Source organism: Nannobrachium achirus (genome assembly GCF_963921795.1).
Source record: "Nannobrachium achirus genome assembly, chromosome: 15".
In the NCBI taxonomy this organism is placed as follows: Eukaryota; Metazoa; Chordata; class Actinopteri; order Myctophiformes; family Myctophidae; genus Nannobrachium; species Nannobrachium achirus.
In genome coordinates this window covers 21599976-21627177 of record NC_137822.1, presented here as the reverse complement: position 1 = coordinate 21627177, position 27202 = coordinate 21599976, and the positions used below count along the sequence as shown (strand labels likewise).

The 27202-nt window shown below is 41.5% G+C and overlaps 1 protein-coding gene and 1 long non-coding RNA gene across 4 annotated transcripts in view; both read right to left on the bottom strand.

Annotated features, from left to right (window-relative positions):
* Positions 1 to 951: 951 nt before the first annotated feature.
* Positions 952 to 3213, bottom strand: LOC308299439. The gene is made up of 2 exons (XR_013962769.1): positions 2974 to 3213; positions 952 to 2157 (listed from the first exon to the last, which is right to left on the bottom strand). It is a non-coding gene; the product is annotated as an uncharacterized lncRNA (long non-coding RNA).
* A 5245-nt stretch (positions 3214 to 8458) lies between these two features.
* The window catches only part of nedd4l (NEDD4 like E3 ubiquitin protein ligase), a 76849-nt gene continuing 58105 nt past the window's right edge, over positions 8459 to 27202 (bottom strand). For all 3 annotated transcript variants that reach the window (XM_080743319.1, XM_080743321.1, XM_080743320.1), the window contains 15 exons: positions 26639 to 26716; positions 23706 to 23760; positions 23478 to 23536; positions 23223 to 23288; positions 20621 to 20850; positions 16425 to 16546; positions 15608 to 15678; positions 15057 to 15152; positions 14793 to 14866; positions 14563 to 14623; positions 14231 to 14290; positions 13320 to 13427; positions 11579 to 11675; positions 10864 to 10936; positions 8459 to 10693 (listed from right to left, as the gene is read on the bottom strand). In XM_080743319.1, coding sequence (XP_080599445.1) covers positions 10591 to 10693; positions 10864 to 10936; positions 11579 to 11675; positions 13320 to 13427; positions 14231 to 14290; positions 14563 to 14623; positions 14793 to 14866; positions 15057 to 15152; positions 15608 to 15678; positions 16425 to 16546; positions 20621 to 20850; positions 23223 to 23288; positions 23478 to 23536; positions 23706 to 23760; positions 26639 to 26716 — 1353 coding nt within the window. In that variant the 3' untranslated portion in view covers positions 8459 to 10590. The remainder of the gene's footprint in view (positions 10694 to 10863; positions 10937 to 11578; positions 11676 to 13319; positions 13428 to 14230; positions 14291 to 14562; positions 14624 to 14792; positions 14867 to 15056; positions 15153 to 15607; positions 15679 to 16424; positions 16547 to 20620; positions 20851 to 23222; positions 23289 to 23477; positions 23537 to 23705; positions 23761 to 26638; positions 26717 to 27202) is intronic.

The following is a 27202-nucleotide window of genomic DNA, read 5'->3' as shown; positions in this document are numbered from 1 at the left end:
ATGCAGTGGTGTGGAATGGACCCCCTGACCTGCAGGCCAGGGTGACACTTAGCCTGATTTATACTCCGGCATACGGCGGTGTTGCGCTTCGAGAATAGCCCAGTATAAACTAGAAGCAGTGCTCTTCCGAGCACAGGTCTCCACCAGGCCACACAAATCAGCCTGTTATAGCGCCACCATGAGGCTGATTTAAAAAATGTGGGGCAGAGGTTCTGAATTAGCATCCAGGGAGTGTGTGTGCTCAGTTTGGCAGCGATCGGGCCAACGGCGCCGGAGATTAGCTGGTAACAACCAGGCCACACAAATCGGCCTGTTATAGCGCCACCATGAGGCTGATTTGAAAAATGTGGGGCAGAGGTTCTAGATTGGCATCCAGGGAGTGTGTGTGCTCAGTTTGGCAGCGATCGGGCCAACGGTGACTGAGATTAGCTGCTCACAAACTGCGAGGACGCACGCACGGACGGACGGACGGACGCACGGACGGACGGACGCACGGACGGACGGACGGAGGGGAAAACATACTCTCCCTCAGCCTTCGGCTGGTGGAGACAATTAAGCACGAGAGTAAATGCATAAGTCATTCTGCCAGGCAAAGGCCAAGGGAAGTGTTACCATATACCAGGATGTTGTTTAGGGCTTAGATTTAATTTCCTCTAATGAATGCACCTTGAAATGTGAGCCACGTACGCCTGTACCAACTTATCTACTTTGGCAGGAAAATACATACAGTGTGTGTGTGTGTGTGTGTGTGCGTGCGTGCGTGCGTGCGTGTGTGTGTGTGTGTGTGTGTGTGTGTGTGTGTGTGTGTGTGTGTGTGTGTGTGTGTGCGCGTGTGCGCAAAACTGGGCATGTGTGTCAGTGAATACATAATGTAAAGCATCATTTATGGAATTGAATTATGACAATACAACAATAAGTGAAAAACACTTTTAACAAAATGAAAAGATAATGAACAGCCAAACCCAGTATTATCTTTATTTCTTGTGATGACTTGTAAGAAAACACAACACAACAAAACAAAACAAAACAGCATCCTGTAGCATTGTAATGCAGTATTCTATTTCAACTCATCAATGAAAACACAATTAACTGTCAGACACAGCCTAGAACAATGGGGTCACTTATTTCTGTCCATGACAATGTGGCATTAAGCAACAAATTAGCAGCTCTGGCATGCAGAGGTAATTGGGTCACCATCCATCTGTGGTTTAATCCAGCATACGTTGAATATATCATCATACAGTTCAGCACAGTACAGTAATGTATATATGTATATTCATAGATCTTTAACTCGGTCATAGGTCTCCTCTGAGCTACTACAGAGGGGCCGCCAAATCTTTGTGTGATAGGATAGGAAGTTAGGAACCTTGTTTTTTTGTTTGCTTTTTACATTTAAATGTCTGAAATGAGAAATGACACCTTAACATGAAATCAATATATTACAGTAATAGAAAAGATAGATAGTAAAGAAATGTAAATAATTTAACTGACATAATATGTGTATACAATATGAAGTATGGCTCCCTGCTTCACCTCTCTCTCAGCTAAGGGGTCCTTGACCTGAAAAATGTTGAAGACTCCTGACTTAATGTCTTACCATGCAATGACTATAGAGGAGCACATACATAGATTTATTTTTCTTGTGTAGGCCAACGTACAGTATAAGAAACTAACAAAACAAATATTATTTCACTGTTCTGTCTATTCATAACTACACTGCTACCATTTCAACTTCGCTGAGCCTGTAGATCTGCTGGTTACACTATTCACCCCAGAATAGGAATGCTGTGCGTTCACGGTAAATATCCAGAGTTCTCAATGCCACTCCGCCTCAGCTACATTAACAACAACAACAACAATAATAAATAAATGTGGTCAACAAATACTGACATACTGTATATAACACATGTCACACATTCCAGCCATGTGACATGGGTGATTGTGGACATACTGTATAGGACATTAATGTCTTTAAATCAATCCGAGATTATGTTCTTTCCATAGCTATTTAGTGTGATAATGGCGTTTGATAGCACAGGACACAAACACCATTGTCACACTCCACAGCTCTCGAAGACATGGTTCCGGATGGATGGCTGGATGGATGAATGGATGGATGGATGGATGGATGGACGGACGGACGGACGGACAGACAGACTGTTAGGAAAAAAAAAGAAAAGTAAGGTGATGAAGGGAATTAGTATGAGGCATGAATAGCAGAGAATCAAAAAAAAAAAAAAAAGACAGACTGTAGATTCCACAAGAGAACGATTCATTAATTTGAAGTACCCTAGCTTGTGTGTTAGTTAGCCTGGTGACTGTTATCAGGTATGTCAGGGTCAGGCTGCGACAAAAACAATGAAATGTTCATTATTACGGCTTTGAAACTATCCTAGACTCCATAGTTAATGTGTCCCAATGAAAGCATAAACTGGATAAAGCAATTCAATTTGGGATTCAGCAATCTGTAGCCATTTTATACTGGAAAACTATGAAAAGGTGTCTTAGCTGAGACTTATCTGTTGAGTGGGTATGTGAGCAGCTGTGTGTGCATATGTCAGACAGAAAGAGATAAAAACGAGAGAGAGGGAACAAGAAGCTACCATTTATATGTCCTATTCATTCACCAGTGCTACCAATATCACTGCCATGAATAGCTAGTGATATTTTGTGTAGACTCCATACAAGTTACTGAATAGATACTGCACTGTGAGATAAAAAAAAACTGCCAACATTTGGACTATTAGAACAGATTGGCATATTTATATTTCTGGTAAAATATTTCCGAATGTAGTTCAAGAAACTAGGTTTAATACACTGAGATTGGACAAAATTGTTACATTCGTCCACTCTCACAATGATAAATTACTTTTACTGGGTATGTGCTATGTACTGTAGCCCGTTCTATGGCAAGGAACCAACTCCCATTTTGAAAGTAGAACCCTCCCTATAGCTCACATCCAGCCAACTCACCCCAAGATTCCAAAGTGAACAGTAAGATCCTCTCTCTCCCAAGTTTCTTCTTCAATATCCAGCGGGCCGCTAGCTCTCCCCTGTCCCCTCTCTCCCTCTAAACTCCTCTTCCTCCTCTCCACATGCAGGCCTTGTCCGTGTAGCACATTTATAGTTAAAGTCCAATCCAGTTCAGTTCAGTTCAGTTCAGTCCAGTGGTGAGTCTGAAGTCACATTTGACGAAGGTCTGGTGATCCACGGTGCAACTGGTCCTAGAACTGTCCCGTCCTGGCTCTTTATGTAGCCATGAGGGGGGTTTGGACAAACAGCCGGTTCCCCATCAGTGATAAGCTACAGCAGAAGTATTGATCGACCCTGACCAGAGGTAGAATGTGCAGGGGGAAAAAAGAAAAGAAAAAGAAATACTATGTTGTAACAGGGCCAGTTATTTTAAGTTTAGTGTCACATACACCTCATTCTCAAACTTTTTAATTTCAAGGACCCCTCTAGTTTGATATTCTTAAGACCAAGGACCCCCATTTGACGCAATATTTTATCCCTGGGATTCCAATCTAGAGTACTGTAAGATCTTCAGTGTATTAACTCTGAACCAAAATGACCTTCGGAGATATAGACCCAAAAGGATGGTTGGTTAATCCTAACTATCTTGGAACCCAAGCAACGCCCTCAAGGAAGGGCCCCTGGGGTTCCTGGACCCCACATTGCAAACCAGTATACTACAAGTATCCTCTGTCTATACTATACTCTATGGAGCTATGACCAAGAATGAACAGTACAGCAAGATCAGAGATTCACTGTTTGTTGTCTCTGCACGTTTTTTGTACAGATTTTGTCCAAAAATCACGCAAATCAGTAGACAGTATCTCTATAGTCATGTGATCAAGACTGATCTGTCCGATATTTCATATTCCATCCTAATTGGCTAACATTGGCCTCCAAAGTTTGAAGGATTGGGCCATTTGGACAAAATGCCTCAAATCATGAAGGCAGCGTGCGATTGCCATGAAATGTTGCATGCACATTCCCACTAGGTCGAGGAACAAATGTCACCCATTTCACAGTGGCCATTATAACACCACCAGGAGGCCACCACGATTAACCTATCTGACCTGGCAGTGCTCGGAAGAGCACTGCTTGTAGTTCTTTGACTTTTTTCAGATGAAACTCAAATATTATGCAGCATGATTAGTTCTGATTTCATCAGTGTTTTGATTCAAGCTCACTCATTGGATACTAAGCCCCGCAAGCACCTACCCTCTCCTTGGGTTTGATTGGCTTAATGTCTTTCACAATATTTTCCAGTCAGTCATTCAAGTGCCACCATGTCCCCGAGGAACCACGCTGACGTTTTGGCAGGTTTCGCTCTTGAACCTGACACTCACTGTTGCTAGAACAGGTGAAAGGCTGGAGCAGATTGTCGCCCAGACATCATGTGACCATATCTGTCTTAAAGGTCTGATAATGTCACCTTGTTTCATCCTCCCTAGACCCTCGCTTAGAGTGTTGGAAGTTACAGTATATGAATCATTCATATTTTAAGTAAAAGTAGCAATACAACAATGTGAACAATACTCTTTAAAAATAAAGAAATTAAAAGTCTGTTTAAAGGCCCTTTACTCTTAACAGATTACTTCTACATTGTGGTAGTGCTGCTTTTTCTTAAGCAAAAAAGAATCTGAGTACTTCTTCCACCACTGATTTGAATGTGTAGGGGAGGGGTGTTGATTTCGTCTAAAACTGTGACTACCTTTTTTCACAGACGAAAACTAAATAAAAACTAAGCTATGATGACTAAAACTAAGACTACATTTTGAAAATTTAGTCAGCAAATAAAACTGTAGATTTAGTCGACTAAAATCTTATGCTATTGGGAAATTACATCTGCTATTTTCACAATACCGTGTTATAGCCTACAAAATGTAATGCCTCAACTCTTATTGCTCGTCAGGGTGGGGGGTGGGGGTCCCCAATTAAAATATGATTATTTTGGGGGACGCGACCTGAAAAGGTTGAGAACCACTGGTGTAGAAGGATAACACTCAAGTATTAAAGGGTTCTTCTGGTTTACCTGAGCTCAAATTTCCTGTCAGGGTTTTACTCAGGTCAGTGCTCGGATGTAACCATAGCAACCAGAGGCCTGCAAGTCTGTAAATAGTCCCCACTGGCTCCCATTTACTAGAACTGTCTTATCTTTCATAGGAAAACAGTGTAGCTATACGCAGTATTACAAACTGGCTTTGTGTCACACGATTTTACACATTATGGACAAGGAAACAAAAACAGTTAAACATAGATGATTTAAGTCATTAATCTATCCACTTGTACACATACTGTGACCAGCCTTTAACAATAAGGGGGCACACACGCACGCACGCACGCACGCACGCACGCACGCACGCACGCACGCACGCACGCACGCACGCACGCACACACACACACACACACACACACACACACACACACACACACACACACACAGTGACATTTTTTATCGGTATTGTAGTAGGCTGAACTGGAGAAGAGTTGGCTCCTGGTTTGTTTGTGACCAGATCGAGTGTGATTGGCTACATGGGGGCTTTGATAAAATGTCCCCGGACTGGCTTTTATTTGTTCGACCTTGAAGCTGATAACTCCTAGATTGCCTGTGTGAATGAACTGACGTCCCTTCACCACACATGTGCACTGAAAGAGAGGGGAGAAAGAGAGAGACGAGAAAAGTAGCTGTCAATAGCCCTAAAAGTTAAAATGAAGTTAAACTTTAGTTAGTTTTAAATAATTTGAGTAAAATACGCAGATAGAACTTCTATTGAGGAATAAATGTAACCTTTCTATGCACTGTAAACACAAATAATATGGTTATAATGACTTCCTTAATTTATATAATAATAATTCTTTAGTGTTCATTTCAAGCTCTACCTTACATTGTGAAAATGTCATGTGTGTTGTAGGCCATTGCAAAGGCAGTCTGAAAACATCTCTGTATAGGTCTACTGTAGCCTGCTTATTTGTACCTGGAGGGATACTGGCCTACCGCATCAACATACTAATCTGTTTGTAGAAACCAAAATGTATCTGTGTTGTTTTATTTTGTCCAGGCTACATTTTTCTTGGGTACTATATCATTTCTGTTCATTAGCACCTCGGTGTCGTTTCAGTTGTGTGGCAGGTTTGGAGCGAGGTTAATACAATGACAAATGGCAAAGTGACCCTGGAGTGGTTTGTTACTTGCGTCAGCAGAGCGTGCAAGTAGGGTGATGAGTGCTGTCTGTACAGGCACGTGCTGGCCATTGGGAAAAGCGGGACAACTCCCGAACGGCCGGTTCATTCCCGGCCGGTCCAGGCCGGCCATTAGGAAAAAAATTAAAATAAAATGTCGGCCTTCGTTCCAAGTAAATCGTCACTGTCGGGCAGAAACCTTGTACTCCAAGTTTAAAATTTATACATTTTTTCGCAAAGCAAAGCCCTGCTTCATCATACAAGGCCGTTGCACAAAAGTAGTGAAAACAGCAGATCTACAAGCACACAACGCCTCGCGGTGCGAGGCGTTGTGTGCTTGTAGATCGGCTGTTTTCACTAGTTTAAATCATTTTTAAAATGATAAATACAAAACAAACGGTTTTGGACATACAAGGTTTCCACTCGACAACGACGAAATATAAAAAAAGAAAAAGAAAAATGAGGGCCTCTCCAACTCTTTTTCCCGGGCTGAATCAGGGGCCCAGCACGTCCCTGTGTCTGTATGTGGGTATGTGGCTGACAGTTCAAAGGCAGGGCCTTGAGCCATGTGAAGGAGCAGCGTTCTCGATGACGTCGACACCAGTGGTGCAGTGGTGATTCAATGTTTGGGGGGTCGCGAACGTCGCTCGACACCTACTATACAGGTCTATTGATATGCAAATAGGCCAGTTTCTTTGTTAAACAGTTGTCGAGGTGTGGACTTCGGGGGGTGCGAGACCCCGGCTCAGAAAATATATGGGTCGTTGGGGCGCGCGACCCAAGACTACGGCAACACTGGTCGACACCAACCAACAAGTGTCGTCAAATACCCACATACCCACAGAAAGCTGAGCCACTTACCCACATACAGACAGAGCTCATCACCCTACTTGCGCGCTCTGCTGACTGCTATGCGTGCACAAGATGCAAGTTGGCACCTCAACAGAGTGCGGTCTGGTTTTTAAAGTGAACCTCAACGCAGACTAGATGTGAAACGTACTCAGATCTCAAACTCCCAACAAGGTGGTCTGTATATGTATGGTTCACTAAAGAGGGGTCTGAGTTGAATTCATTGGGAGTGTTCATATTTGCATGTACAGTAACACTGATGAGTCATGGTCCGAGTCCACTTCAGGGGCTGAAAGGGTCCAAGCGAGTGAAAACACCTTCTGTTTAATCTACAGGTATATTCTATCAAGTTAAAAGTTGTCCGGACATAATATCGTTGTTGTCGGGAGGAAACCTTCTATGTCCAAAAGCGTTTTTTTTTTCTTTTTTTTTTAATCATTTTAGACATTATTTTAACTAGTGACAATAGCCGATCTATATAAGCACAATGCCTCGAACCGGGGAGGCGTTGTGTGCTTGTAGATCTGATATTTTCACTTGTTTTAGGCAACAGTCTTGTGTGATGAAGCAGGGCTTTACTTTATGAAAGAAACATACACATTTGAGATACAAGGTTTCTGCCCAACAGTGACGATATACTGTATTGTATGTCCAATTGGACATGCCTGACATCACAGTAGGGCCTACTGACAGCATAAATAACTAGGAGATGGTTATCAGCGGAAATCACCATTGTTAGGACAACTTTGTTTTTTTACAACAAGGGTTCATATTTTATATAGTAATTAGAGAAAATAAAAGATGAGTGTTAAAATGTTTTCATTTACTGCTTTCTATTGTTTTAGCAATTTTAGTATTTTGATTTCAGTGGGTGGGGGCATGCGTACAATTGGCTAAATATGTCTTTTTAGACACAATAAGTCGTCAATTTCTTTATTACTATTTATGTCCATGAAAGATTGCGGTGCATCTTGGGAATGGATTTTTTGTGTCTAAAAAGACATGTTTAGCCACTTGCATGGGGGCATGCATGCAAATCAAAATCGTTAAACTCACTAAAACAATAGAAAGAAGTAAATGAAAACATTTTAACACTCATCTTTTCTTTTCTCTAATGACTATCTAAAATATGAACCCTTGTAAAAATAAACAAAGCCACAAATTGGCAATATCTGGCAACGGTTGACGTCAGTGCAAATCAGTGTCATTAGGCAAAGTCTTTGTGTTTGACGTCAAACAAGAGCGAGAGACATACATTTCACCCATGCAATGTTGGGTGCCAAAACACGCTTAGTCTCTAGAGCAGCACTTTTAATTGATTGATTTATAGCAGTCTCTACAGTTACCATACCAATCGACAGATCAACGCAATAAAAACACAACTTGAGAAGTTCTAGGTTTCCTTTTTATTCGACCCCAGTAATATGAATCACAAATACTTGCAAGTAGTGGAATCTTTTAACAAAAGTGATATTTCCCACCATTGATAACAATAATAAAAAAAACACCCCATATAAAAGGAGGACAAATCTGCTGAGCCAGCTTGGGTGGTGGTGGGGTCAGAGAAAAGAAACAGAACGAGAGAATAAGAGAAAGAGGGAAAGAGATAGAGTGAATACTAAGAATGTGAAGTCTCAGCTTCACAGCGGTCAATGTTTTCTACCTTAGCAGCAACCCAGACTTACAGACTATTTATACTTTGTCGTACGACGGCGTCATGTATCGGAAATAGCAGATCTGCAAGTTACAATGTGCCACAGATGCAACACATTGTGGCTTGTAGATCTGCCATTTTCGGGGGGACAACACCGTCATGCAACAGAGCATAAATTAGGTATAACAAACTATTTATATTGCACCAAGTAAGTGCTCTGAATGAAAAATAAAATAAAACAAAATCACATTCAAGTTAGAAGACATAAGACAGGCGACATGACCTTAAAGTGATCTATAAAGTGCCCTTTAGGTTCAATTGTGTTAGAAAACGGGGAGGAAAATGAACATTAAAAAAGGAAAACTTTTTTTTCCATCTGTAAGAAACGTGCTGCTTTATATTCAGTGGCAATCACAGCTTTTCTCGCAAACGCGCAACACGCACGCGCAACATACGCACGCGCAACATACGCACGCACACTCACACACGCACGGACACACGCTTTATTTTTTTTAATACTTCTGTTAGATGTACTACATACATGTTTATATATCATGAAATAATTTCATTTTTTATACGAATTTACAGCATTATGAACAGGGATAAGCATAACAATATTAATATAATCACTGTGACGCATATCTCTCAGAGAAACTATCCCCATTGAATTCTTCGCCTCCCCAAACCTGGAGACCCAGAGGGAGAATAGACTTCCAATTACTAAGCAATCAAAGCAAACACAAGATACATCATCATGCTGCTTTCATAGCTCTACGATAACCATTTTATTCAACACATTTTCTATCACCATTACAAATGATATGGATGAATCATTTTCCAAATAGGCCAGATTTACACTTCACACATTCCATATAGAAATGTCCAAATAGTAAACGACATTATTCATCAGTACAAATACATCTAGTATTTCCTGTAAGAACGATAACATTGATAAAAAAAAAAATCTTTAAAAATGAAAAGAGAGAAAAGAAATCCTTTTCCTTGTTGACTTTTAATAGAAGATTATCAAACCATCATTTGATACATTTCCTCATTTCTCAGTCCGTCCCAAAGAATCAACGTTATTCTACAACAACAGGCTGTAATGGTGATCGAAGGATCACACAATGGTGGCGTTACTGAAAGGTTGTGTCAGATCTCCTGATCTGTGATTGGCTAACATTCCTAAGGTAATCCGGTGTTGGTGTGAGGATCGCAGAGGCGTGATCGTAGTGCCATTACTGTTTCCTTAGGGAGAAAATAGTGCATGTAGAAGCCACGTTAAGGCTTGATTCATACTTTGTTGTGTGTGGCGTCGCACGCCGAAAAAAAAAAAGCATCCTGTCTACAATGCGTTGCAGATTGGTTATTTTCTACGTGCGACACCATCGCAAAACTAAGTACAGATCGGGCTTAAGGCCATGCTAAGACCCCTACAGAGAAGGGTGCGAAAACAGAGCTATACAATGTACATAAAGGATCTATTGAAATGTTATTAGTGTTTTTTTTCCAGCACTGCAGATTTTCACAGGGAGAGGAGAGAGGGGAAAGAAGAGGCATACAGTGGGCAGTTGTAATCATTAGTAAATCATGCCTGTGTAGTAAATAGAATTCAGCATTCTATGGTGCAACTCTACCCCCTTTCCCCATCCCGTCCCATCCCATCCCAAGCACCTGTAAAGAGTGACCGATGTACAGTACAAGGACGAGATAGAAGATGTAGGGTTATTGGCTCGACGAGTCACTTTACACTACAGTCTCAACCCTAGCGCTCACAGGCATACAGTACAACATGCTGGCACGGAACTGCTACAGCCACTGTAAAATGGCAGTGTGGTGACCGTTCCTGTGACTGTGCTGTTTCTGATGCAGCCGTGTCTTTTGGTCGGGTTTTTTTTTTAATCAACCCCTTCGAAACCCTGGGCATTCTCTACAGCCATGAGGAGCTTCTCTCTCAGGTCCTCGAAGGAGTCGTAGGTGGGCAGGTCCAAGCGGTTGAAACTGAAATGAGAACATATTGATTGGATGCGATCAGATGCGTTAGGTTTGGGGCGTTATGGGCTGTACGCAGCACTGTTGCTTTAAAATATGATTCATTTTCAGCATGCGTGCGTGTGTGCGTGCATGCGTGCGTGCGTGCGCGCGCGCATGAATGCATGGTTGTTACATACCATGTGTGGGCTCTTGGCAATTTATCTGGGGTCCCCCACTGCTCAATGGTAAACAGCTGAGGTCCATTCGAACCTTGGAGAGATAGATTATGTCATTGATTTTACCCAAAAAACGAAATTAACCTGTGCCTTTTTTCGTCTTATGTTTAGAATTACAGTTATGCTATGGTTTATTACCAGGGTGAGACATTAACACTGGTCATCAGCCAAAATCATTTTTTTCTGTTGCTACACAATCTGTATTGCAACACCTGGGATTTGAAACCATGCACCTTAAGTAAAAGTATTAATACTGCAATGTAGAAATACTCTGTTACAATTAAAAGTCTGGATTTTACTCGCATCGTGATGCATTGTGAGCTTGTAGATCGGCTTTTTTCAAATGTACAGAAATACTCAAGTAAAGTAAAAAATACCTCAAAACTGTACTTAAGTAGGGCCTACAGTAACTTGAGTTAATGTATTTAGTTACTTTATAGTTACCCCTGCCTACCGCTCATGCAAGAGGGAACATGAATTGTAACTACAATAGCTAGAAAAACTACATTAGTTGTCACTAAAGGCACTAAAACATACTGAAAACATAATAACTAACTACATTCCTTGACAACATGACAAATGGTCACCCTTTTTTAAAATAAATAAATAATAGTATGAAGTATCATGCTATTACATTTACAAACGTGTAATTCTTTGGTAAGAATACAGTACATACCGTAAAGTTCAGCAAAGCCATTCATGGGGACTCTGGATGTTCCGGTGACAAACTGAAGCAGACGAATCCTCTTCTCAGCATCCATCAACAGGACAACCTGAGCAGATTAAACACGTCATCAATGATCAAACAAGAACATTATATTAACACTTTAAGTGCTTTTATTTTTTAAATTGTCCAACGGTGGAAAGTCTTGATTTCCACTCATTGACGAATGCTTTTATTTTGAAGAGCAGGAAACCACCGGTGTCCATTTTGGGTCACTTAACGCAACCCGGGTGTTTTTGTCATAGTGTGTACTGTTAGCCTGGAGAAGGTTATGCAAACCGGAGGCGACCATCACAGCCCCATAATGCCGTGAAAAAAACGGTTCTCTGCAATCAAAGTGTTTTTTTTGGAGATAAAGCTGCTTTTTTGCAGTACAATGAATGGATGTCTATGAGGAATTTACGCTGCGCAATGACGTCATCGCCCAATGGAAACGGATCGGCGAGTCTCCCTTCATGTTATAGGGTATAAACCCAAGAATCCTGAAAAAAAGCTGTTGGTCCAGGCCACTGCGCCTGAGAAACCAGAGAATTTAATTTGATTTAATTTATAAAAATAATCCGAAATCGAATCGCCACTCCAGGATTACTAAGTAACGTAGAGGTAGTGCTTCCGTTCTGGGCCTGTAGCCCGTAACCGGAAACACATTTTTGGGGCGGAAGTAGACGTTTCACTATACTCTGTTTCAGACTGTTTGCTTACCTTGTAAACCCTGTTGAGGCTAACTGGAGAACGGCAACTTGGATTCACATGCGCATTCGCGAATGTTGAACAGCGTAGCGTGCACACGCGTCATGCACGGATCGTGGACTATGGACACGCACACGACCACGTTAAATGGTAAGAAAATCGGAGAGTCGATTTTTAAGCCATGTAGAGCTGCAGTATAAACAACTCTTCTTTCTTCTTATAAAAGGACACAACAATTAACTGCAGCAGTGCAATGATGGATTTACTTGTAACTGAGGCTTTAGTCTGGAAAAACCAGGCCTGTATGAACAAAAAGATGTTGTTTGAATTAGTCCACCCAGTCAGCCCGCATGACCCTGTTTATATGTGAATGAGTGTACGTACAGGTGTGTGTGTGTGTGTGTGTGTGTGTGTGTGTGTGTGTGTGTGTGTGTGTGTATATATGCGTGCTGAACCAAGCTCCAGACAGCTGATAACCAGGGCAAGTGCTACTCTAGTCTCTTTCATCAGAACAAACACACTCGCTCATCCAAACAGACTTTGATCTGCAAAAGATTAGGCCAGAAAACCTGTCACTGGCCTGATGGGGGTAAGGGTGATGTGACTATTCTAGACTCATTACTTCCATGTTTCAAAGTACACTACACAGTTTTCATGTGCCCACTCCATCATGGGAGAAAATGTATGTTTTACTTTCTGTGCAGACTTTCCTTGATTTGTGGATTTATGGTGGGATGTTGCTGGCACCGTTTCAGGTGAGATGGCCCTGTGGTCAGACCATAAGCCTTAAGGTCTCATGTTCCGATCATAGAGCTATGACAGAGTTTGTATGTAATCTCTCACACATGCGCGCACACACACAGGCTAAAGTGCTAAACAGCTATAGGCTCAGGTGATGTTGCGTGCATGAGAGTGCATGAGTGCAATACATGCAGAAGCGGGTGTGTGCATTACTTTGTAACTTGGCATGTGTAGTGGAGTGTTGAACACACAACATGTTTACCTTCCAGAACCACTGTATGACAGGGTGATTGGGACAGTAGCCATTCTTATAAACAGTGTGTTGCCTCCAATCATTGACGTCGACGTCACCCAGGCCACACATCAGCAGCTTCAAACACATGGGAACACAGAAATAAAAAAAATGAAAAATAAAAAAACAGTGAACAATCCGTTCCCGTAAACACTATATGCTTTGTCGTACGACCCTACAAAAAACGGACAATCTACATGTTCACAACCAATTGCAGTGTGACACGTTGTGAGAAATGATCTCACACTCTAGCGGACCCAGATGAAGGCCATACAAGGCTGAAACGCGTTGGCCGTTTTTTAATCCTTGCCATGTATTATTGAAAAAACAATTTTCTACTTTGAACTGGACAGAGCTGCCTTGGATCCTTTCTAAGTTCATCATTACATTTTTTTGATACCTTTACAACGGAATGGAACTAGATTTTCTGTCCTATGATCCCACACTGCGTTGAGTTTGTAGATCTGCTATTCTCAAGATATTTTTTTCGACTTGCCCAAAATAGGGATGCAAAGTTGAAAGTGGTTAAACACAGAAGCTCTTAATGTTAATTTACAATGGGTGAAAACGTTTGCAAATAAGCTTTCTTGGAAAGATATTTGGCAGAACACACGAGCGCAGTGACATAAAGTGTATTGGTCTAGATGACCGCAGGTCTGCTGGCCATGGCCGGGTCAGCTCTGCTTGCTTTACTAATCTAGGGTTCATTTGGCTGGGAAGTGATTTGTAGATCAGAGTCAGACACAACCTCTCACATGCACAAACTATGTCAATTTGTCTTCATAGTGTAGTAATGACAAATGACTTGAATAAATGTGCTTTAGCTTAGCATAGACACTTCTAATCTACAGTGTGATTGGGGTCGATCCTGTATTCCATACCTCCAACTCGTTTTCATCAAAGATCTTGATCAGATCGATGATAATGAGCTCAGTGAAGCCCTGAAAAGCAGATAAAGGGACATTAACATTGTTTAAGCCAAACAAGTCATGTTTTTAATAGTCAAACATGTTTTTAATTCAAAGACAATATCATTTGAATGTTTGAGTTTGGTTGTATACATGTTTCACATGTAACAAACATTCACAGAAGGGTAAATACAACATACTTCCAACAGGTGGACCCTGAACATTTGATTACACTGAGAGCTGTGGCTGCTTGCAAGTCTATTGTCATGCTGCCCCCATGAGGTGACTGGCATTACTGCACTTACCTCCAAAAATGCATTCATCTGCTTCTGCACACGGTTGACAAACCTCCACTGAATGACCAGGCTGTTGGAGAGATACACATACGTATATACATAGTAAACCAAAGTAAATGCGTGGCTGCCTGTATTCTTTTATGGATTCATTATGCTTTCTTAAAAGTGTTAAGAAAGGCACACCATCATACAAAATGAAAACCAGCAAAGTGCAAAAAAAAGTTTTAAAATGTACTTACTCAATATATTCGTTCTTGTTGTTATTGGTGACGACCATGTCTCCGCCACTGGGTTTTAGGTCCACCTGGTACGTCTATGAAAGATACATACAGTAAGAAATCCACCTCATATCTATGATACATACAATAAGAAAGGACACCAGTGATGCTGTAGAATGAGGTTTCTAAAACATTCAGCTTCTCTGAATATCAATGACTAATAACCTGAGATAATAAACTCAGTAATAATCTGAGTTTGAATGATGTGATGAGAGTTGTGGTTACCTGTCCAAAGTTGTCCTCATCGATGCAGAACCTCAAGTCCAGCTCTGTAGGGTCATTCTCTAGGATCCACTTCAGAGAGTTATAGTACTCACTGTCCTTTGGGGACACAACACATGGTGGGAGACAAAGAAAACATTCAGACATAATTAAAAACTGATCTGAGAACAGAAGGTCTCATTCTTGTCTTTGATGATAAGTATAACAGTATGCAGATTCAGACGGCGGGATCAGATGGTTATGTGCAGATCTGACCCCATGATAAAAAATTATGTCTATGTTATTAACCACTTGAACCCTCGAGACTTAGTAACCTGGACCTAAGTTGCACTTGGACTGCTTTTTGTTATTTTGCCCCAGTATATGGATGCTGGGGTTCAAGTGGTTAAGCCCTATGTACTTAGCTGATCTACAAGTTCACAACGCGTCGCGCTGCAACATGTTGTGAGCTTGTCGATTTTTTGCAAATCTTCACCTATGATGACATGCCCAAAATAGGGACGCCAGGGTTACACAGGTTAAAAGGTTGTTTTGTTGTGGCAGTGAGATCGTACCACAGACTCCATGTCGTTGAGAGAGATTTGTTTCCCCAGCATCATCTTGTAGAACGGTCGAATGAAGAATCCTATGCACAAATAGACAATAAAAATGACATTACCATAATTGTGAGCATTAGTGGGCATAGTTTTAACACATTATGTTTTAAGCAATCATTAGTTGATAGATGTACAGTATATATGATAGTCTATACCAGTGGTTCTCAATCTTTTTTGGCTGCAATAACCCCACTGATTTTCGAAGTACCCCCTTCCTCTGACTGCAGCAAAATTGACATCAAAGGTCCAGTTCCAATGCCAATACGTTAAAAATAAAACAGCATAATGGCAAATAAAACATTGCTTTCTATTCAATAACACTTAATACAAGTCAAGTAATTGATGTAATTTGGTTTAGAAATATACAGATGAGCAGTTTCACACAAACTCTGTCAATGTTTTATCATTAACCATAACGGTAAAATACCAATACCCTTTCCCCTGCAGTACCCCCGCATACCCCTAGGGGTACACCTACCCCCATTTGAGAAACACTGGTCAACAATGCAGATATATTTATTTAGTTGTTCATTAACCACAAATTATAATACAGTAATTTTATTTAGATAGCATGCTGTTATATTTATGTTAACCTGGTATACTAGTTACTTTGTAGCACTTAATTGTTTTTCTTTGGACTCATATTCATGTGACAATATTTGTTTTATGCAATTTACTCTGATCTGCTTTCGCTCTGGGAAAGTTTTTTCAATTGTATTTTAAAGCTTGATTTAGTTTTTTGCAATCAGTTTCCAATGTGGTCGTTTTGGCTTACCATCCAACAGTTTCCCATGGAACACAGCCATGCCTGCTACACGGCCAATGAACTTGAAATAAGAGAGGTGGTCCTCATTGCATAGGCCAGAGTTGGGGTTGATCTGGAGAGTGTAGTTGTCTCTGGAAAGACACAAGGACACAGCAGAAGTGAGTCCCAGTTCACAACGGAAATTTACCACATCAGCCCGATTTTCACTTCGGCGCACGGCGGTGGTTTGCGGCGATAGCTGATCTACCAGCTCACAAAGGGTCATGATGCAACGCGTTGTGAGCTTGTACATCGGCTATTTTCTCATGCTAGGGCTTAAATAGTTAATGATGTTAGGAGCTGCAACCATAATGGCAAATGTGTCACTTCAAATGACTACATGGAACAGCTCAATAATCATCGAGTCATAGGGCTGGTTGATGATGATGTTTAAGAGTGTGTGAAGGGCATAACAAAGGAATGTCATTTTCATTATTGTAGTGGAGTGGAAATGAGACACATTTGGTAATGCTTCCGGATGCCTGCCTGGACTGAATGAGAGGAAAAGGAAACGCTAATCAAAGCAGCAGGAAACTAGGATATAAGTGGACTTAGTTCTAGGGACACGCTGGCCCTGTCACAAACATCTTAACGTACACAGTGAAATCCATGAGTTGTTTTAAAGCTGCAACCAGTAATATTTACAGCATGTTCTACCCCGGGTCGGGACTCCCTCACGAGCAATGAAATAGACCGTATGTCAAATCCCGCCCCATTCTGCCCTGTTACTATGGTGGTACAAATGACCCTGGGCAGATTGTTTTTATAGTGGCAGTGAATGGGGGGAGAGGGCATTTTCATTGTCTCATTATTGCAATTTAAAGTACCAAAGGAAAAACATCTAGGTGATATTAATAAAAAGGGAAGACAAAGGTACAGTAGTTGCATTGCAAAACAGGGGGTTTCCCCCGAAAATATATGTTTTAATTTGTTTAATCCCAGTGGGACAGAATCACCATTGCAGATTATTTTATAGTGGAAGTGGATGGGGGAAAAATATTTTTCATAGCCTCATTACAGCTATATAAAGTACCAAAAAAAAACACATCTACGTGATATTAATAAAAAGGGAAGAAAAAAGTACAGTAGTTACATAGCAAAACAGTAGTTTTCCCCCGAAAATATATGTTTTAATTAGTTTAATCCTCTGGATCAGACAGAGGAGATAAATAGAAAGAGAAAGCGCAGTGCATTTTGGGTAGGAAAATGACAGCCAGCCTATAGTTCTACTCACATAATAGGCTGGCTTTCGTAATTCTGCCCATTTAAAATATATGTACCCAATCAAAACTCTTAGTTACATTGATAAGGTCCATGTGAACTAGTTTGTTGAAGCTTATTCATTATAATGATCGAAATCGCTATCATCTCGCGGCGCCGTACTGCACGCTCGCCGTGCCGCGCAGTGCGGACCGTTGTTGAAAGCCTGAAGCAACATTCTCTCACTGCACAACTCCACCCCCGATAGCAAAAAGTGAATGATTTTTTCTGGTTGGCCAGTCAGGGAGTCTCAGGGACCAATCAGAAGGCTGACAAACGGTCTATTCCGACTTCTGAGCAAAGAAGAAAAGCCCACTTGGTCAGTGGAGATGCTATCGTGTTTGAGCTTCAGGCAGTACTACTTGTCAGCCGGTAGGTGTCCACCAGACACCAGGGTGTAAATCACTGGTTCCCCAAGCACTGGCCATCCTATAACAATTAGGAGCAGTGAGCAGCCATTGGATTCTAGGGCGCTTGTGGGGCAATTAGGTGTTAAAGGAGTAGTTCACCCCCAAAATGACTTGATTACTCACGCTATGGAGACTTGAGTTCAGTAATATGTTTTTTGTATTTGTCACATTCCTAAGGGTGCCCTCACACCAAAATACCTATGAGAGTGGAATCCGCGTTCCGCCAATGCATTTCAATGAGAATGAAGCGGTTTCATGCCAGCAGAGGATTTCTGCAAAAAACACTCCCTTATCATTGAAATGCATTGGCGGAACGTGGATTCCACTCTTATAGGTATTCTGGTGTGAGGGCAACCTAAGACAAAAAATGTATTTGAGTAAATATACCCCCATTGATTCCGGATGGGGACCGAAATGCATTTGGGTCCCCATCCGGAATCAATGGGGGTACATTTATTGTTATCAAATGATTGGCTTAGGAATGCGACAAAAACCCAAAAATATTATTGAACTCAAGTCTCCATGGCAGACTTAATCAATAGAAAAAAGTCATTTTGGCAGTGAACTACTCCTTTAAAGCTATACTATGTAACTTTTTTAATAAAACAAATCTTAATAAGGAACTATGTTCTAACCCCATCACACTGTGTTCAATTAGGGCCTGGAGGGCTACACGTTCTATCGAGAACCGTTCTAAACTAACATCTCCTCTTACTCCAGTAGTGGGTAATCCCGACTTTAAGCCAGGTTATGAGGATGGGGGGTTCGAGGTCTGGCGGGCACAGGGCATCAGGAAGCTCGGAGATCTATTTAATGGTCCAATTTTGATGTCCTTCGCACAGCTGCAGCAGCGTTTTGGTTTATTGAGACCTGAACTTTTTAGGTATTTCCAAATCAGAGCTTTTATTACTAAAGACACCTCACTGTTAACCAATTGTTCGGCTTCACAGGTGGAAAGGACTATTTCTCTCCGATTGGCTAAAAACCTTATCTCTATTTTCTACCAAGTTCTGAATTCAAATTCCTCCACAAACTCCCATGCTGTCAAACAGTTATGGGAGAAGGATTTCAACATCTCTATCGATAATGCTGATTGGAATGAAATGTGGACGTATGCAAAGGAGATTTCTGTCTGCAATCGGACTAAATCCATACAGTACCGCATATTACATCGTATACATATAACTTCTGTCCTTAAAAACAAAATGGATCCTAGTGTGTCCCCACTTTGCCTCAAATGCAAAACAGAAATTGGTAATTACGTTCATTGTCTCTGGTCATGTGTGAAGCTCCAGAACTACTGGTCTGATGTGTAACAGAACTGTCAACCATTTTCGGTGTCCCCATAGAGCCAAACCCCTTGTGTCTTATACTTGGTCTCCCAGATGGTCATATTGTCAATGCCAATCATAAGAGGCTATTCAATGTGTTAACGTTCGCTGCCAGGAAGAATATTCTCCTATTTTGGATCAAGGATGTTGCTCCTTCCAAAAAATCATGGCACAATATTATAATGGAATGTATTCCTTGTGAATACATAACATGTATGTTACACTCCAAGATAGACGCCTTTTATAAAATCTGGGACCCCTACTTAAGATTCATCGGGCCCACACTGTCTGCTGCTGTGCTTAAAGGGTTCCCCTGTCGGCCTTGACTTCTAGCTGTCGCTGTTTCACTTGTCTTGAAGTTTCTTGACTGGTGCTGAAATGTGCTCAGTGAATCTAGTTCCGATCTGGGTCGGGTGCCTGCCTTCTCCATTCTGAGGGGGTCGTGGGGGGGCTGGGGATTGGTTGATTCGCTCATCATGTATTAATCTTATTGTCTGAGCTTGTTATGTTTATTCTTTTGTTTTTGTTGTTCCAGTTTGTTTGTCTCTTTTTCCTTTTCTTGTATAGTGTTGTGTGTTGTATAGTGTGTTGTTGTCCAAATAATTTATGTTTGAAAATGTAATAAACATATTATTCCAAAAAAAAAAAAGAAAAATCTTAATTTTTTTTTTTCCTGGCAAAATTACGTCATATGCATCATTCTGTACACGTGTCTCCCTACCGGCCAATCAAAGCCCAGATCATACACTGCCGAGCTCTTCAGGAAATACACTGCAGTGTTTACAATGGGCTAGGAGTCTAGCATGTATCTCCCCAACCGAGGCTCGTAGAGGGACACGAAAGACCTCTATGGATAGGTCTCGGCGAGGCGAGGCGGACGCGGTGGTCTGAAGGCCCGGTCCGTGGCGAAAAACGGCCGAAAAACGGCCGAAAAAAGCAGACGCGACCGCGGTTTGCTATAACGCTACTGACCACCAGTTGAGCAACTTACACAGTATAGCTTTAAGAGTCTTGCTCAGGGACACACATATCGACATTGCTGGCCTGGCCTGGAATCGTACCTGGGACAACCAGGGGCTCTGGCTCCCCAGGCGGGAGCTCACTAACCACTCAGCTATGGCCGATTAAGGTTACACACACAGCATAGAAGCACACACACACTTACGTGGCGGAATATTCAAAGAGGCCATAGTAAGGATTGAACATCTCTTTGGACAACAGGAAGAACCACTCTCTGGCCACGCCGCCATAGTCCAAGCCCTTCTCCGACTCAAACTCGATCCAGAGCCGTGCCTTCAGGATGTCCGGCCTCTTCAGCGACATGATGCGACGGTAGGACTCCTCAAAGATGTTGTTTCTGTGCAGCTTCATCTCAAAGCGGTTGGGTATGTCCGCCTGGACATGGCACACAAAGAAAACACACGTTTACATGCATGTACAAAATACAGTGGTGGAAAAAGTCTCACAGAACTAACATTTTTTTACTTACGTAAAGGTATCAATACTGCGAAGTAGAAGTATGGAATTCTAAATTTACTTGAGTAAAAGCACAAAAGTACTGTAATAAAAATTTACTTAAAAGTACCAAAAGTAAAAGTACTCCTCATACAGAAGGTCCCATTTCAAGTTTTCAAATGCATAAAAATCTTTTGAAAATAGCAAATCTATAAGCTTGTAGATCGGCTATTTTCAAATGGCCGAAATGGTTAATGTATGTTTTGTAATAATAATAATCAATCTGCAAAGTAACTAGTAACTAATGTTTTCATATAATTGTAGTGGAGTAGAAGTATTGGAAAATTACCCCAAAATTGCTTAAAGGAGTAGTTCACCCCCAAAATGCCTTTTTTTCTATTGATTACTCATGCCATGGAGACTTGAGTTCAATAATATTTTTTGGTATTTGTCGCAATCCTAATAGTCAGGGATCCACATGCCCAAAAGCTCAAGGAATAGGGTTGAACCTGTGATTTTCTGCCGCACTTTTTATTTCTGTTTTATCTATTAGTTTGGTCATTAAGGTCCACAGAATCAGAGGCCTGCTCTGCCGGAAACATCGCGAAAAAAAGTTATGGCCATTTTTATATTCACTGCCCCACGACTCCACTAGAAATATAAAAAAAGAAGAAAAAGAATCTGCTTTAAGTAGCATGTGAGGTGTCAAACTAGGGGTTCTTCATCATTCTGAATCCATTGCAAGCATTTGTTTTGCATGAAAACATTCCTTGGGCAAAATATTGGCCCCCAACAACTGTGAAAAGTGATGAGTCATAACTTTTTTTCCACTTTTCACAGTTTTGGGTGGCCAAAATGTTGCCCAAGGAATGTTTTTCATGCAAAATAAATGCTTGCAATGGATTCAGAATGATGAAGAACCCCTAGTTTGACCCCTCACATGCTACTTAAATCAGATTTCTTTTCTTTTTTTAATATTTCTAGTGGAGTCAATGGGACAGTGAATATACAAATGGCCATAACTTTTTTTCGCGATGTTTCCAGCAGAGCAGGCCTCTCATTCTGTGGACCTTAACTCTCCTACTGCCAGATTATTTATTTATTTATTGGGTCTGGCGCCATCAAAAAGCGGCTTACCTTTGCGACGTTATAGTAGATAGACAGACAGACATTTATTTATTTATTTTAAATTTTTTTGGTTGTGCAATAGTGCACTTTGGTCTGCCAGGCAGCAGAGGGCGGCGTCATGCGAGAATGAATGTGAATTTGCCTGTTATGTGTTGAAGAAGAAGAAGACCAGTCACTGGCCACAGAGCCTCAGAGCCAGAGAAAATCAACAAGGAAGTGAATTGTTCTCCGTTGATGTTAACGCATAATGGATTTTTTACACCATCACCGCGGAAAATGTGTTTACAGTAGACGGCCGCGCGACGCCTCATCAGCTTACAGTCATCAGACGAACGAACCGAACGAGCGCCGTATTGGCATCGAGGTTCTGTAAAAAATGGGGCGAACGTGAACGTTCGAAGCGGCGGGAGAGTTAATGACCAAACTAATAGATAAAACAGAAATAAAAAGTGCGGCAGAACATCACAGGTCCTCTCCCATTTTGGTGACTGGATCCCCGGCTATAAGACAATAGTTTGATTACAATAAATAATGTACCCCCATTGATTCCGGATGGGGACCCAAATGCATTTGTGTCCCCATCCGGAATCAATGGGGGTAAATTTACTACAATCAATTTTTTGACTCAGGAATGAGACAAATACAAAAAAATGTCCATGAATTCAAGTCTCCAAGGCGTGAGTAATCAATAGAAAAAAGGTTATTTTGGGGGTGAACTACTCATTTAAGTACTGTACTTGATGAAAAGTACTTAGTTACTTTCCACCACTGGAAAACACACATTTCCAATGTACACACTGTTAAAGAACCCTCAACCTGGTGTCACTATTTTGGGCATGTTATTATGGGCAAAGTCTTTCAAAAAGGTGCTGTGAGCTTGCAGAATTCTTCCAACTTATACACCCCTATTAATTCTACTCCCAAGGTTATTTTCCAGTATATAAAACCTACCATTGAGAGAAGTACAGTGTAATTCTAGACCATGAGCGAGAATCAATATTTATAATATATATAAAGGCTGAATAACAAACACACAGATACATGGCCAAATCACAGAGAGTTAAGACTAAGGTTTTAGACTCACAATGCCATTGAGGTCATGTTTGGGGACAGTTTAGTTTTGAATTATCATTGTTGTGTAAATGACATACTGTGGCACACAAAAAGAGAGAATTATAACTTACCGGTTTCTTCAATTTTTTCCTGAAGTAGTCATATTTCTGTTTGAACTCTCTGGAGTAGGGCACAGCCTGGCGGGGTAGCAAACCACAAACACGTCAAAGATCATGACATTTTACTTGACGATTAATTGTCACACACATGATTGCGATTAACAATTTAATAGTGTTTCTGCCGTTCAACATTACTGTAAAATGTATTTTTGCCTTTTAGTATAAACACAGTAGCGACATGCAGTACAGGAAGACATAAATACTCACAGGTCCTGTGATGGCTGGACTCTGAAGACGAGGGTCCTCCCACTGTGTGTTCTTTGTGTCTGAATGAAACAGACAGAAATCATATGTGTTAACATAATGCATACGATGACGCCTTTAGCTGGAGGAGGCATTAAAAGAAATACAAATACAGTTAAATAAAACAAACTGTGATTAGATTATTATATATAAGAGAACATTTAACATGAATGTGGTAACAGAAAGCCTTACTGTGATCGATATAGAAGGTACGCCCATCTGTGTGAATCCGTTCTTCCCATCCAGGCTAAAGAAAATAAAGAAATAAAGAAATTAGGAAAAGAGTGGGGTGAACAACAGGTTCAACATCAAACAGTACTAACGACCAGGCCATGCTCAAATAGTATCCTAGATCCAACCATTATTATTATTTTTATTTATGCTTGATATGAGTTTGCCTGACCATGAAATGGTCCAAAAACTCCACTGTTGAAAGAAAGAGGAAGGATTTTGTCTCCCGTTTGAGCCAGGTCTGATAAATGTGGCCACTCAGACAGGGACACACAATCAACCACAACATCCAGGACAGGTTAACCACCACCACCAAGCCAGTACACAATCCCTCATTGCATGCCGGTGTTGCGAGCCGAAAACGGCTGATCTACAAGCTCCCAAAGCAGTGCGTTGCAATGCGTTGTGAGCTTGTACATCAGCTATTATTGGTGGGCCACAACAACGCGCATTGGAGTACAAATCAGACAGTGTCCCAGGCCACACACACATTCATACAGCACCAGCAGTCAGGCAGTTAGAACAGTTGGTAAGAGAGTAAAGGGTTGGGGATACAGACAATTTGTCAATTAAGAGTGTGTGTGTGTGTGTGTGTGTGTGTGTGTGTGTGTGTGTGTGTGTGTGTGTGTGTGTGTGTGTGTGTGTGTGTGTGTGTGTGTGTGTGTCTGTATCTGTGTGTGCGTGCTTGTAGTGCTTTAACTAACTGTATGTTGTACACGATAAGTGGAGAGCAGAGAAAGAGATAAGGGGGGAGACAAAAGGAGTCCATCAACATGCAGCACACAGGAAGCTGCTTCCTCTTATAAATAACTGCCTGGCTTTCAAGCTTCGTCCCCACCTCTCTCTCCTTTGATACCATCCCTTCTCATCCTCATTCCCCATTCCCTTCCACTCAAGTTAATCCTCCAACTCTCTCGCACAGATGGCAAATAAATGCACAGCATAGCTCCCCTGACTAAACTCTATCAATCATTTAAGACACTGTACAGACTTACGGAATCCTGGAGGGTTGGTAGATAGTCCAAGAGACAACGATTAAAGTGCCAGTCACACGTCCCATGATGTGGTTTTAAGTTCTCCGAAAGCAATAATATCTTTTCAATAAGTATTTTTGTCATAGGCGCTTTAACACATGGGCTGCCATTGTTTTGGTAAGTCTATGTGCTGTAGAGCGCCGTCATTCACTTACGCTTTATTTTGAAGACCCCCGGAAGCCACGTGCGTGTGCATGTTGTGTAATCTGACGATTAAAAAATGGACGTCAGTTTGTTTACATTCGGTCGCGAAACAAAAATCCTAACCGCTGCCTACCGTCACGCGCCAGTGTCGCTGTGTAAAAGAGTGTCTCTCTGCCTTCTTGGCGTTTTGGAAGTAGATTCCGAGATAAAGCAGTTTCTTTGCATCAGCAATGAACCAGAGCCCATGGAGAATAGACACTCCATGATGCTGGCGGCCGGTAAACCCTGGCATCAATACGTATCCACAGAGAATATCCACCACAACAAAAACAACAACTAGCCAGTCAAAGACTGTTTTGTATCAATCAATGTCTCTTCCTTACACACTGTCTAGACTTGCATGCCCTGTGACAAACCAGTGGATTTTCAGTGAAAAGGTCTAAAACTCTATATCAAAGCTTTGGAGATACACAAAAAACAAGGTTTTTTGTGGGGGCGGTGGGTCTTTTAACAAGAGGTGGTGTTGGGGTGGGGACACAGAGAGGAGGAAGTGAGGAAGAACAGAGATGAACGGGGGAGGAGAGATACAGTCCATCCATGCCAGTCATGAGAAAAAGAGAGAGAGAGAGTGCAAGGCTGTTGTCAGGCATTTGATTTGGACCAGACCAGACCAGACAGGAAGGCAGGCAGAGGGAGGGAGGCGCCAACCAACCTCCTCTGGTAGGTTCTGCCAAACAGACATGGCCGGGTGGAGAAGAAGAAGTAGCGCACACAAGATCCCCCAGAATGTAGAGAGAGAGAGAGAGAGAGAGAGAGAGAGAGAGAGAGAGAGAGAGAGAGAGAGAAAGAACACATACGTACATACGTGCACACACCATACAAGCTGTGAGAACTGTGAAACCATTCATCCAAAAACCTAATTCAGCTAATTGCTAATTGTACAGCTGTATGATTAGTCTTACAATGATATATAAAATAGGCTTAACAACTTGAACCCTAACATCCTATTCAGGGGGCGAACATTCCGCGAAAATAGCCGAGCTTGTAGATTGGATATTTTTTGGCGACAAAATACTGTAGGTGTAGAGGGAAATACCACTGGACCTAGTAGGGAGCAATGGGGGACTCTGGTCGACCAAGTATAGTGCTGTTCAGGGTGAGCCTATTTAAAATCTCTCAGCATTAAGGCAATATAGTAGATGGATACTGGATAGACCATGAGAAGCAACCAATTATAACTAATCAAACTGCGCACTTAAGACTCTTAGAAACTGTCCCCATCACTTCCTTCCTCCACCGCCTTTGCCCCTGATTAGGACAGAAATGAACGCCAGATACTTGATAAAGATTCCGACCACATAGCCCTATTCATTCAGCATCTATTTTAGACAAAGCAGCCTCTCTCCCACATTTCGAATTAAAGCATACAGTGTTCCTTAAACCATTCAGCAGTTCAACAGCATCAACATCGCCCATAGGAGCTGCGGCTTACGCACTTTGTACAATAATCAGTTAGTGTGTTAAATAAATAAAAAATCCATTCCCTTGTTGAGAGTGAAGATATAACAGAATTCACATATCCGATAGTCTGATTATATAGGTAATAGATAATGGTTTAGTTGTATAGTTTTGAAAAGGTGCTTGGTACTGCATGTTATATTGTTCTTTATGAATGCTTTAGTATCCTGCTGGTCTGCTCTATACAGTACTACTCACAGGAAGAGGACCCAGGTCACCGGGTTCCATGGAATTCTTAGTCCTCATATGGACTGGATACTTCAACCTGGGGTCCTCCTGAGACAGAGAGACAGAGACCGAGAGACAGAGAGAGGGAGACAGAGAGAGAGAGAGAGAGAGAGACAGACAGACAGAGAGAGAGATAATATAATGCATGGGGAAAATAAACAATGAAATCCATTTAGGGAAAAGAGGAGTTAACAAATCATGCACAAATGATAAACTCCCAGGAGCCGGACATAACAGCCTAAAATAGAAAAATAAAGCCTGCACACTTTTCACGCTCAAAGTTATTTTTGATGACTATAAAAAGTTCTCCAGACTATAAAAAGTCCTGCATTGAGTTCAATGGGGGAGTGGTGCTAACTCCAGGATTGGTGGCGCTTCACATGACAGTTAGCTTGCTGCAGAATATTAGTCACAGCAACCACACACAGCTTTCTAGTTTGTGTGGTTGCCAGACTATTGTTCTAGTCCGGAACACAAACATTGCGTAAACATAGCCAACCAGGAAGCAGCATTCTCGGTGACATCACCATTATA